Source organism: Rhinopithecus bieti, unplaced genomic scaffold (genome assembly GCF_001698545.2).
Source record: "Rhinopithecus bieti isolate Rb0 unplaced genomic scaffold, ASM169854v2 scaffold_37915, whole genome shotgun sequence".
Lineage (NCBI taxonomy): Eukaryota > Metazoa > Chordata > Mammalia > Primates > Cercopithecidae > Rhinopithecus > Rhinopithecus bieti.
Genome location: NW_016815664.1, coordinates 50,003 through 61,504, shown reverse-complemented (window position 1 = coordinate 61,504; position 11,502 = coordinate 50,003). Strand labels below are relative to the sequence as shown.

Here is an 11,502-nt window from a genome sequence, read left to right as displayed (position 1 = left end):
GGGAGGCGGAGCTTGCAGTAAGCCGAAATAGTGCCACTGCACTCCAGCCTGGGTGACAGAGTGAGAACCTGTCTCAAAAAAATATATATATATATATATATTTTTTTTAATGTGGTATATTCATTAACAGATGTTTATAATAATTGCTATGCTTTTATCTTTCAAATTTTAGAGAATAATTTAAAATGTTTTCTGCACCATTATGATAATGCTACAAAATCCTTTTTTTATGTACGTGCCTATTTTTCTCAAAAAGTAATTTATTTTTATTTGATTATGTGGTATTTTCTTGAATCCTTTTATTTTTCATTTAAGGAACTGCTTTCAGCATCTTTTATATGTTTATGCAGTTTTATAAGTATATGCAGTGCCAATATACCTTTTCAGAATTTGGCTATTTTGGAACATAATTTTTTCATTTTTCAGGACAGATTTGCTGATGGTATTACCTTCACTTGAAAACTATTTTTTTTTTCCAGTACTTTGACTACATCACACAGTTTTTTTCTGGCCTGCAAAATTTTTTTGACAATTCACTGGTTGTATCATAAGATCATGTTTGTATATGACACATCAGTTTTATATTGCAGCTCCCAAAATGCTCTTTCTGTCTGTGAGTTTTGAAATTGTGCTTATATATGTGTTATAAATATCTTTGTATGTATCCTAGTTTGTTTGTTAAGCTTTTCATGTTTACATTATTTTCTTACTGAGAGATTTTCAGTTTTATTTCTTCTTGTATTTTTTACCCCATAATTTCTATTTTCAAATTTTTTCAATATTTTGTTCTTATCTTCATTTTGATTTTCTGTAGTTGTCTGTGTTCTTGTTTCATTCACTGAATATTCAATTTTAATCAATTTTAAAATTAATGTGTACATTTTTTCTGTGGTTTCCTTCTGAAAATTTTGTATTTTGATGGAATTACATTGCCCTGTTTTGTATACATTGTAATCTTTAATTGAGATTCGGACATTTAGAAAAGCTACCCATCATAATCTTTATAATGTAGTTCTGTCCTGACATAGTCTAAAAACAATCATTTTGACTAGACATTCTGGGAGTCTCTCAAACATGTTCTTAAAATATGTCTTGTCTAAAATTTTTTGTTTGCTTTTAGTTAGAGGAGTTTATTTGTGTTTCTTCTTAAAAATCAGTAGACCAGGTGTGGTGGCTCGTGTCTGTAATCCCAGCACTTTGGGAGGCTGAGGTGGGCGGATCACGAAGTCAAGAGATCGAGACCATCCTGGTCAACATGGTGAAATCCCATCTCTACTAACAATACAATAAATTAGCTGGGCATGGTGGCATGTGCCTGTAGTCCCACCTACTTATGAGCCTAAGGCAGGAGAATCGCCTGAACCCGGGAGGCAGAGGTTTCAGTGAGCTGAGATTGCACCACTGCACTCCAGCCTGGGTGACACAGCAAGACTCTGTCTCAAAAAAACCAAACAAACAATTGGTAATCACTTGCTACATTTCTTCTCTGTGATACAACAGTCTCTCTGATACTATAAAACTTCTTTTTTGTCTCAGCAGGCTCAAACTGTCATTTTAAAGTATACCACCATTTCTTTCAGAACCTTTTGTTGTAAGAGACAGAAACCAGTGTCTGGAAAAGCCCCTGTAAGCCGGAAATAAAGATGTATGTGCCAGCATTTTACTTGTCTTTTAAAAAAGAAACCAGGAGTTGGCAGTTTACTTCGAAAGTCACTATGTTAAAATGGAGAGGAGGAAGAGCTCTGTTGGGTAAAATGTGACAGACTTTCTTTTCCTCTTTATTGCTCTTTGCATTGTGCTCACCTGGGGCACCGTACACGGTCAACTTACTTTTTTACAAATGTACGTTGGATTTTTGTTATATTTATATATTTATGAAGAAATTAGGGCCTGTGGTATTTTGCTATGCCATCTTGTTATGTAGTTTGTGTAACTTTGTAGGTTAGGTTTGTAAACTATACTCAGTCTAGTACATGGAGTAATTTGTGATTTTTATTTCTTTCAGTTATATGTTCTCATATTGCCCAAGAACTTTGGCCAGAGCAAGGCATAAAAGATTATTTCCAAGAAGTCATACTGAGAAAATATAAAAAATGTGGACATGAGAATTTACTGTTAAGAAAAGGCTGTAAAAGTGTAGATGAGTTTAAGATGCGCAAAAAAGGTTATAATAGACATAACCAGTGTTTGGCAACTACCCATAACAAAATATTTCAATATGTGAAAGTCTTTCATAAAATTTCAAATACAAACAGACAGAAGATAAGCCATACTTCAAAGAAACCTTTCAAATGTATAGAATGTGGAAAATTATTTTGCATTCTTTCACACTTAGCTCAAAGTAAAGAAATTCATACTGGAGGGAAACCCTACAAATGTGAAGAATGTGACAAAGCCTTTAGTGAGTCCTCAAACTGTACTACACGTAAGATAATTACTGAGAAAAAACCCTACAAATGTAAAGAATGTGGCAAAGCCTTTAACTGGTTTTCACATTTTACTACACATAAGAGAATTCATACTAGAGAAAAACCCTACCAGTGTGAGAAATGTGGCAAATCTTTTAACCAATCTGCAAACCTTACTACACATAAAAGAATTCATACTGGAGAGAAACCCTATAAATGTGAAGAATGTGGCAGATCCTTTAACCAGTCCTCAGACCTTACTGAACATAAGAATATTCATACTAAGGAGCAACCATACAAATGCGAAAAATGTGGCAAAGCTTTTAAGTGGTCCTCAACCCTTACTAAACACAAAGTAATTCATACTGGAGAGAAACCCTACAAATGTGAAGACTGTGGCAAAGCTTTTAACCGATCCTCAAACCTTCATATACATAAGATAACTCACACTAGAGAGAAACCCTACAAATACAAAGAATGTGGTAAAGCTTTTAACCAGTTCCCAACTCTTACTACACATAAGATAATTCCTACTGTAGAGAAATTTTACAAATGTGAAGAATGTGGCAAAGCCTTTAGCCAGGTATCACACCTTAATACACATAAGAGAATTCATACTGGAGAGAAACCCTACAAATGTGAAGAATGTGGCAAAGCTTTCAACCAGTCCTCAAACCTTACTACACATAAAAGAATTCATACTGGAGAGAAACCCTACAAATGTGAAGATTGTGGTAAAGCCTTTGGGCAGTTCTCACACCTTACTAAGCATAAGACAATTCATACATAAAATTGTAAAGACTGTGGCAAAGCTTTTAAACAATCTTTATACCTTACTACATGTAAGATGATTCATGCCGAAGAGAAACCCTACAAATGTGAAGAACGTGGCAAAGCTTTTAACCGATCCTCAAATCTTACTAAACATAAGGTAATTCGTACTGGAGAAAAACCGACAAATACGAACAATGTGGCAAAGCCTTTAACCAGTCTTCACACCTTACTACACATAAGGTAATTCATACTGGAGAGAATCCCTACAAGTGTTAAGAATGTGGCAAAGCCTTTAACAAATCCTATATTCTTAACAGACATAAGATGGTTCATACTAAAGAGAAACTAAAAACCTGAAAGTTGTAACAATGCCTTTGACAACACCTAAAACTTTTCCAAATATAGAAGAAATGCTGGTGAGAAATTCTAGAAATATGAAGAATGTGACAAAGCCCTTAAATTGTTGTCACATTTAATTGTAGGTTAGGTGATTCATACTGGAGAAAACTACTAGTGTGAACAAAGTGGCAAAACTTTTAACCAATGCTCACATTTTGCACAGGACATTTATACTTGAGAACAAATATACAAATATAAAGAAAGTGAAAACCCTGTTAACATCTGCTCACATTGACTCAACATCAGAGTTCATACTTAATAAAATCATTAAAAGTGCAATCACTGTTCAAAGATTTTTCAGAAAACGTAAGCCTTTAAACTTCAGAAGATGATTTCTTTTGAAGACAAACATTAAAATATAGAGTTATAGTAACTTTACTTGTGTCACAATCTTACTGTACTCATTTTGTACTAGAGGGAAACCCTGAAGCCATTGCTCCAACTTTGTTCAACATTAGAGAATTTATATTAATGAAAAACTCTCCAAATGAAATAGTTTTGGAAAAAACTTTTTTTGTTTTCAAAAACTACAGCTTAGAAAACTCCAGAGAGTTTATACTAAAATATATTTTGCAGATGCAATAAATAGAAAAGAAATTTAATCCAAAATTAAGTCTATGTAAGCACCAGGCACAGTGGCAACACCTGTAATCCCAGCAACCTTGGGAGCGCAGCAGGTTGTCAATTTCCTGTTAAATAAATCCGACATTGATTAATTCTTAAATGTATCTGTTGGTCCCACTATGTTGTACTTTTCGTGAAAAATATTTAATGCACTTTGTAAGTTATTTGTTTGTTATTGTGCAGTCATTTTTAAGTCTTCTTATGTGTTTTTGATATTAACCCTTGACCGCATGTAGATTTACAAATATTTTCGTTCCAATTTTTAGTGGACTTGATTGTGTCGATTCTGTGCAACAGCATTTAATTTGTAAACGTAAATCTGACTCATTTGTTTTTCCGTTTCTCCCTCGGATTTTGAGGTTAGATTTAAAAGTCCACTGCCGCACACCAATGTTATGTGGTTTTTACTCTATTTTTTGTAGTAAGTTCCAGTTTTTCAGGCCTTTCTTTAAGTAATTTAATTTTGAGTGGCAGGCGTGGCGTGGCTGATGACCTCTAATCCTAGCCTTTGGGGAGGCCAAGGCAGGCAGATTACCTTTAGGTCAGGGAGCTCCAGACGACTAGCCTTGCCATATGACTGAAACCCCGTCTCATACGAAAAATAACAAAAAATTTTTTTTTATAACCAGGCATGGTGGCACCCCATCTTTAATCCCAGCATACTAAGTGATGGCAGGCTGAGGCCAGGAGAATGCACATGAACCTGCGGAGCACAGAGATCTGGAGGTGAGCTGCAAATTGTGCCACTGCACTCCAGCCTGGATGACAGAGTGCAGACTCTGTCTCAAAATAATAATCCAATAACTTATGAGTTTTATGGAGTTGGTTTTTATATATGGATGTTGAGATGATACGTCTCATTTTATTACCACTACCTGGTGGCTATAACATTTCCTCCATGCCATTTATTGAAGGTATACCTACTCCTGTCTCTAAGAAATAATCACCATTATTTAAAATCCAGTTAGCTGTAATAAAATGGATATATTTAATGGTCTTTTTTTTTTTCCTGCTCCATTGCCCTAATGTGGTCCTGTTTTTTAAATTCAAGTACCAATACTGTTTTTGTTACAGTAGCTTTATAGTATGTCCAAAGGGACAGGTAGGTGGTTTGGTTGTTGTTGTTTGTTGTTGTTTTACTGGCTGCTTTCAGGGTCTATTGTGGTACTACATAAATTGTAGATGTATTTTACACATATGTCACCTGTATTTTCATGAGATTTGCATTATAATCTGTAGATTATTTTACTGTAATAGAATATTTATAACAGTATAATGCCAATTCATGAAATAAGTATCTTTTTATTCATTGTATTAATTTATTTAATGTTATTTAGATATGAATGTAAGGAGTTTCAAATTTTTGGTTAAAATTTATTTCAAGTGTAGTTATTCTTGTAGATGGAATTGTTTTTAAATTCATTTTGATGATAGTTGTCAGTAACATAGAAATTCTGACTTTTGGATGTTGCTTTCTGTATTTCTGCAAAGTTAATTAAATTTGTTTATTTCATTCAAATAAGGGTTTGTAAAACTCTTAAAACTTCTGATTATGTATAAAGAGGATAAAATATTATAATAAGAATAATTTAACTTTTTCTTCCTCAACTTGCTGTTTTCAATATATTCTTCCAATATGTCCTTTCTTGGACATTTAGTACCATGGTTTAGTAAGACTGAAGAAATGACCATTGTTGACTCGGTTTTAGTATCTTAGAGTAAAATCCTTCGATTTCCTGTTACATGTTATTAGTTCCTGCATATTTTGTAATATGTGACATTTATTTGACTTGAGGTGCCTTTTCCTATACCTAAATTTTTCAAGAGAATTTATCATAGAGAAATTGAATTTTAAATCAAGCTTTTATTCTGGCAATATTTAATTTTTATAAATGTAAAATCACAATGAACTCCTACATAAAGTCAAAAATTTTCCCAAAAGACTATACATCTCTATGTATGCCACAACTAAATAAATTTAGAGAAAACTTATAAAGTTTTAACTATAGCCAACTTGCTAACATTGCGATCTCCAGAAAAAACAGAAGCCTTGACCAGAGCAAAAAATATATAAAAGTATATTGACATTGAAAAATAAAATTCATAAAAAGCCCTGTGTGATATAAAATTATAGCCAAATTTTACCATATATACAATGATGAGTGTACTAAGCTACTAAATGTATTACAAAATATCAATAGATGGGAATTCCACCCTGAACTTGTTAAATTAAAATCAGTATCTCTTGATAGTCAAATATAGTGAACACAGAAAAGAGAAAGCGACAAGCCAGTATTTTTATAAATGTTGAATAAAATATTCGTGGAAATAAATAGTAAACTGAGATTATAAGTAAATCCCAAAAGTTATTTTGCCCAGAACGCTGAGCTGTCATTCCATGTAAGATGTTTTTTCACATACAAGTCATTAACTTTCTTCACATGCGTAAAGATAAGTCAAACAATTAACACATAGTAGATGCCAGAAAAAACTTTCAGAAATTTACGTAATTGGATCCAATGAAAAATATTCTGAACAAACGAGACACTGTGAACATACCTCCAAAATAATAAAGCCATCATCCACAAATCTCAAGCCACACTCATACTGAACAAGCAACAATCTGGATATATTCTCCATAAAAATAAACATAAGACAAGAATTTCCACTCTAAATAGGTTCTATTAAACCATTAGTTCTGAAAGTTCTAGGCCGGTGTCGATGGCTCTTGCCTGGTAATCCCAACACTTTGGCAGGACCAAGTTGGGCAGGTCCACCTTAAGGGTCAGGAGGTTCAATACCCAGGCTACCAACATGTGAAAAACCCTGTCTCTACTAAAAATACAAAACTTAGCGGCCGTGTGGTGGTGCATGCCTGTATCCAGGTATTTGGGAAGACCTGAGAAGAGGACAAATGCTTGAACCTGGGAGGCAGTAGGTACGCAGTGAGCGTGAGATTGTGCTACTGCACTCCACCTTGGGTGACAAAGTGGTAAAATTCCATAGGGAAGAAGCAAGAAGCTCAAATAGCCAAGGCAACTTTAGACATCTAAAAAAAGAAAGAAACCCCTGAAGGCCTCCACCTTACCTGACTTTTAAACTGCTGCTACAAGAAGCTACTGCAACATAAGAACAGCTTTTTCGCCTTGGTGTTCAGGTTTTTCTGGTACAAAAATATACATATAGACCAATGGAAAAGAAGAGAGAGCCCTGAAAAAAGCTACACCTTGTACATCAACTTATTCTTTTACAAAGGTCAATCAGAAATAAAGGGAACTAACACTATTCAATAAACATTGTGATACTCGGAACAAACTAGTTTAGTCGTGCAGAAAAAAAAGTGGGATCCCTGTCTCTTCGAAATATAAAAATTATAACTCAAAGATGCGATTTAAAGACTTATCTATGCGTCTTGCGCAGCTACAAAAATTATAGGACGAACACGTAGAAAAACACTCTTTTAGACACTGGCCCTCCTGGTAAAAATTTATTGAATACAACACCTTTAAAGTGAGTAAAATAAAAATAAACGTCTGTGCACAGTGGCTCAATGCTCGTAATCCTAGCACTTTGGGAAGGCCAAGGCAGGCGGATCACCCTGGTTCAGTGTTCCGAGAAGCTGGTACATGGCTGAAATCCTATCTCTACTAAAAATAAAAAAATTAGCCAGGCATGTGCCTTGTAACCTGTAATCCCAGCTACTCGGGAGGCTGAGGCAGGAGATATTCTTGAAGCCGCGGTAGACATGAGGTTGTGGTGAGCGAGATTGAACCACTGCCTCCAGCCTGGGTGAACAGAGCAAAGACTCCATCTCGAAAAACTAAAAATAAAAAAATAAAAAAAATGGCATCTAATTAAAGACCTTCAGCAAACAAGCAGAAAATAAAACAAAAAGTAAAATAGACAACTCTAAACAAGATGAAGTAAATATTTGCAAACTGCATACAACAAATAATCATATAGAATTTATTTAAAATTAATGTAAAACAAATGATGTGAATAGATACTTCTCTAAGGAAGACATAAGTGTTTCCAGTAAACATGCCCAAAATGTTCAACACTCCTAATCATCTTAGAGATGTAAGTCAAAATGAAAATGTGATACCATTTCACACCAGTTAGAATAGCTGTTATTAAAAGCTAGAAAATAACAGATTTGAAGTCGTAGAGAAATACCTATCTTTATAGATTGTTGGTGGGAATGCAATAAAATTTAACCACTGTGGAAAGTATTTTGGAGAGTTCTCAAAGAACTATAAATAGAATTGCCATTTGACCCATCAGTGCCATTATTCCCAAAAAGAATAAATTTTCTTTGCCAAAAAGACACCTGCACTCACATATTTATTCTAGCATGATTCACAGTAGCAAAGACACAGAATTAAACCAGGTACCTATAAACCGTAGATTGGATATGAAAATGAGGTACTTATACACCCTGCAATACCATGCAGCCACAGAAATGAATGAAGTAATGTCCTTTGCAGCAACATGAATGCAGCAGATGGCCATTAATCTAAGCAAATTAACACAGATCAGTAAAACAAATACCGTATGTTCTCACTTAGATGTGGACGGTGAACATTGGATGCACGTGGAAACACAGATAAAATCAATAAACACTGGGAATTCTAAAAGATGGAAGAAGAAAGGGAGACAAGCATCAAAAGACTACTTTCTGGTGTGATGTACACTACTTGGGCAATGGGATTATTAAGTATCCAAACCTCAATACCATGCAGTATACCTATGCTACAAATCTGCATGTGTACTCCCTGAATCTAAAACAGAAATAAGATGTTTTGTGGTATAATATTATGTTTCTTTAGCTCCAAGTTAATGGTTGGAATTAGCAGTGTTAGACAGAAGTATTTACCTCTTAAGGCATAGGGGTAAATGTTTTTGTACCAGGTCTCCCATATTTTGTAAGATACCCTCTCTGAAAGCTCTTTGCCTATAGCCTAAGAAGTGTTTTATTCTCAAGTGTGCAGCCGAAGTAAATGACTATCTCTATTTTTTTATGTATTAAGTGTAGACAAGAATATATAGTTAGTTACTCTACTCTTTTGGGGAAAATGGTATGTGGTTTAATCACTTTTATTTTAGAATGAATCGTTTTCTAAAAACATGAGGCTGTGAAAATCATGTTAAATTATTGAATAAGGAAAATAAAGCATTTTTCGTAAGCATAAAAGTCTTACAGCCAAACCCCAAGAATGATGAAACAGAGTGTGGATTAAGACCACACTGCTGCAACCATTTCATCACACTCATTCTGGTAAAACAAAATAATAGTAATGGGTCAGAAGGAATTTTAGAATACTTTTTTGATTCTATCTCAGTGTTAAATTTTATTTGTCTTTATTTGCTATATAGAAGTCTGTACTTCAGCAAAAGATGCCATGAATTTCTAGCTAATATGCTCACACATATATTCTCCCTAGAAAGGTACTGCTATGTTTACAATAAATGTGGAGCATTGATTATCCTCCTTGTGCTGCTATGTTTGTGTAAAATAAGAAGACTTATTCAAGTCTGACTCTGCAAGTAAAGCAGAGTCAACCATGAGTTTTCTAGTTTCAACAGCCACAGCCTCTGAAATTTAGTATAATGTCAACTATGAATAATGTAGCATTTCAAAACTGAGAAAAGAAATTGATAACTTTATATTTTAGTTTATCATTTAGTTGATAAAATTTATAGTTTCTAAATTATATGTTAAACAACTTGAACATGCAGATACCTAAAAGATTCATTTAGATGATAGTATTACTATTTAATAGCTTATAATTTTGTATCACATTTGCCGCTTTGGGCTTCCTGGAAAGCAGTTATTTAGCTTCTACATGTAAATAGAGAAAAGACTTTCTATAATCCTAATCATACAGATCTTTTAAGATTAGCACTATGTGTAGATTTGAATAAAATTCATAGGTTTGTAAGTAAGATAAATGTTAATAGGTTTTTTTCTGAAACCAACATTTTAAATGACTGATCGATAATTTCAATCTATTTCATTTTATTAACTGAGAAGACAAATTATTTAATCAAAATAAGTATTCTTATATTACTCTTTCTGAAATTTTCAGAAACTAGACAACTCAATTGATGATAATGTACATGAGGACCACAAATATTCTATATAATAATAGGCTCATTCTTGCTCTCTTTTTTTGCCCAGGCTGTTGTGCAGTGGCACAATCTCAACTCCCTGCAACTTCTGCCTCCTGGGTTCAAGTGATTTTCCTGCGCAGCCTCCCACGTAGCTGGAACTACAGGCGCATGCCACCACACCCAGCTAGTTTTTTTGTATTTTTAGTAGAGACGGGGTTTCACCATGTTGGTCAGGCTGGTCTCAAACTCCTGACTTCATGATCCACCCCCATCGGCCTTGCAAAGTGTTGGGATTACAGGCGTTAGCCACCACGCCCGGCCCATTCTAGATTTTAATATAAAAAATGCAACATATTTCAAAAGTAAAACTTGTGTCTGGCTCTTTTAAGTCATGAGAGGAATGCCATTATTAGAATCCATTTACCAAAGTGTGTTACACTTAGTAGTAAGTACTTTAAACCAAAGTTAAGTTCTATCTACTATCTAAGGGTAAAAAAGAAGTAGTTTTAAAATTCCTATGTATTTCTACGACATTAAAAAATTAAAAGCCAAAATGTTAGGAATGAAAACAAACATTGCATGAAATGGTGTTAAGCGTAATGATTAAAATTGAAACTCAATATTAGGTGGTGCTGTAGTAGGACAAGCTGCAGACAAAACCCCTCAGACACCGAGTTGAAGAAGGAAGCGCTGTATTGGGCCAGGAGCTTTGGCAAGACTCATGTCTCCAACAACTGAGCTCCCTGAGTGAGCAGTTCCTGTCCCTCTTAAGGGCTTACAACTCTAAGGGGATCCACATGAGAGGGTCGTGATCCATTGAGCAAGCAGGGGGCACATGACTGGAGGCTGCATGCACCCGTAATCAGAATGGAATGGAACAGGACAGGGATTTTCACAATGCTCCATACAATGTCTGGAATCTATAGCTAACATAACCAGTTAGGTCAGGGGTTGTTCTTCAACCAGGCCCAGGGCATGGTGCTGGGTTGTCTGCCTGTGGATTTCATTTCTGCCTTTTAGTTTTTACTTCTTTTTTTGGAGGCAGAAATTGGGCATAAGACAATATAAGAGGTGGTCTCCTCCCTTACTTCTCCCCTTTGAGAATCTCACTCAATAGTGGGGGTTCTCATTTTTATTCTGACCACCCATGTCTTCTTGCAAGACGGATCAATAGTGATTCATA

The 11,502-nt window shown here is 34.7% G+C and overlaps 1 protein-coding gene across 1 annotated transcript in view; it reads left to right on the top strand.

Moving 5' to 3' along the window:
* LOC108516192 (putative zinc finger protein 730) overlaps window positions 1-3,458 on the top strand; it is an 8,619-nt gene extending 5,161 nt beyond the window's left edge. The window contains exons 3-4 of the mRNA XM_017853529.1: window positions 2,006-3,136; window positions 3,376-3,458. Coding sequence (XP_017709018.1) covers window positions 2,006-3,136; window positions 3,376-3,458 — 1,214 coding nt within the window. The remainder of the gene's footprint in view (window positions 1-2,005; window positions 3,137-3,375) is intronic.
* Window positions 3,459-11,502: the final 8,044 nt, after the last annotated feature.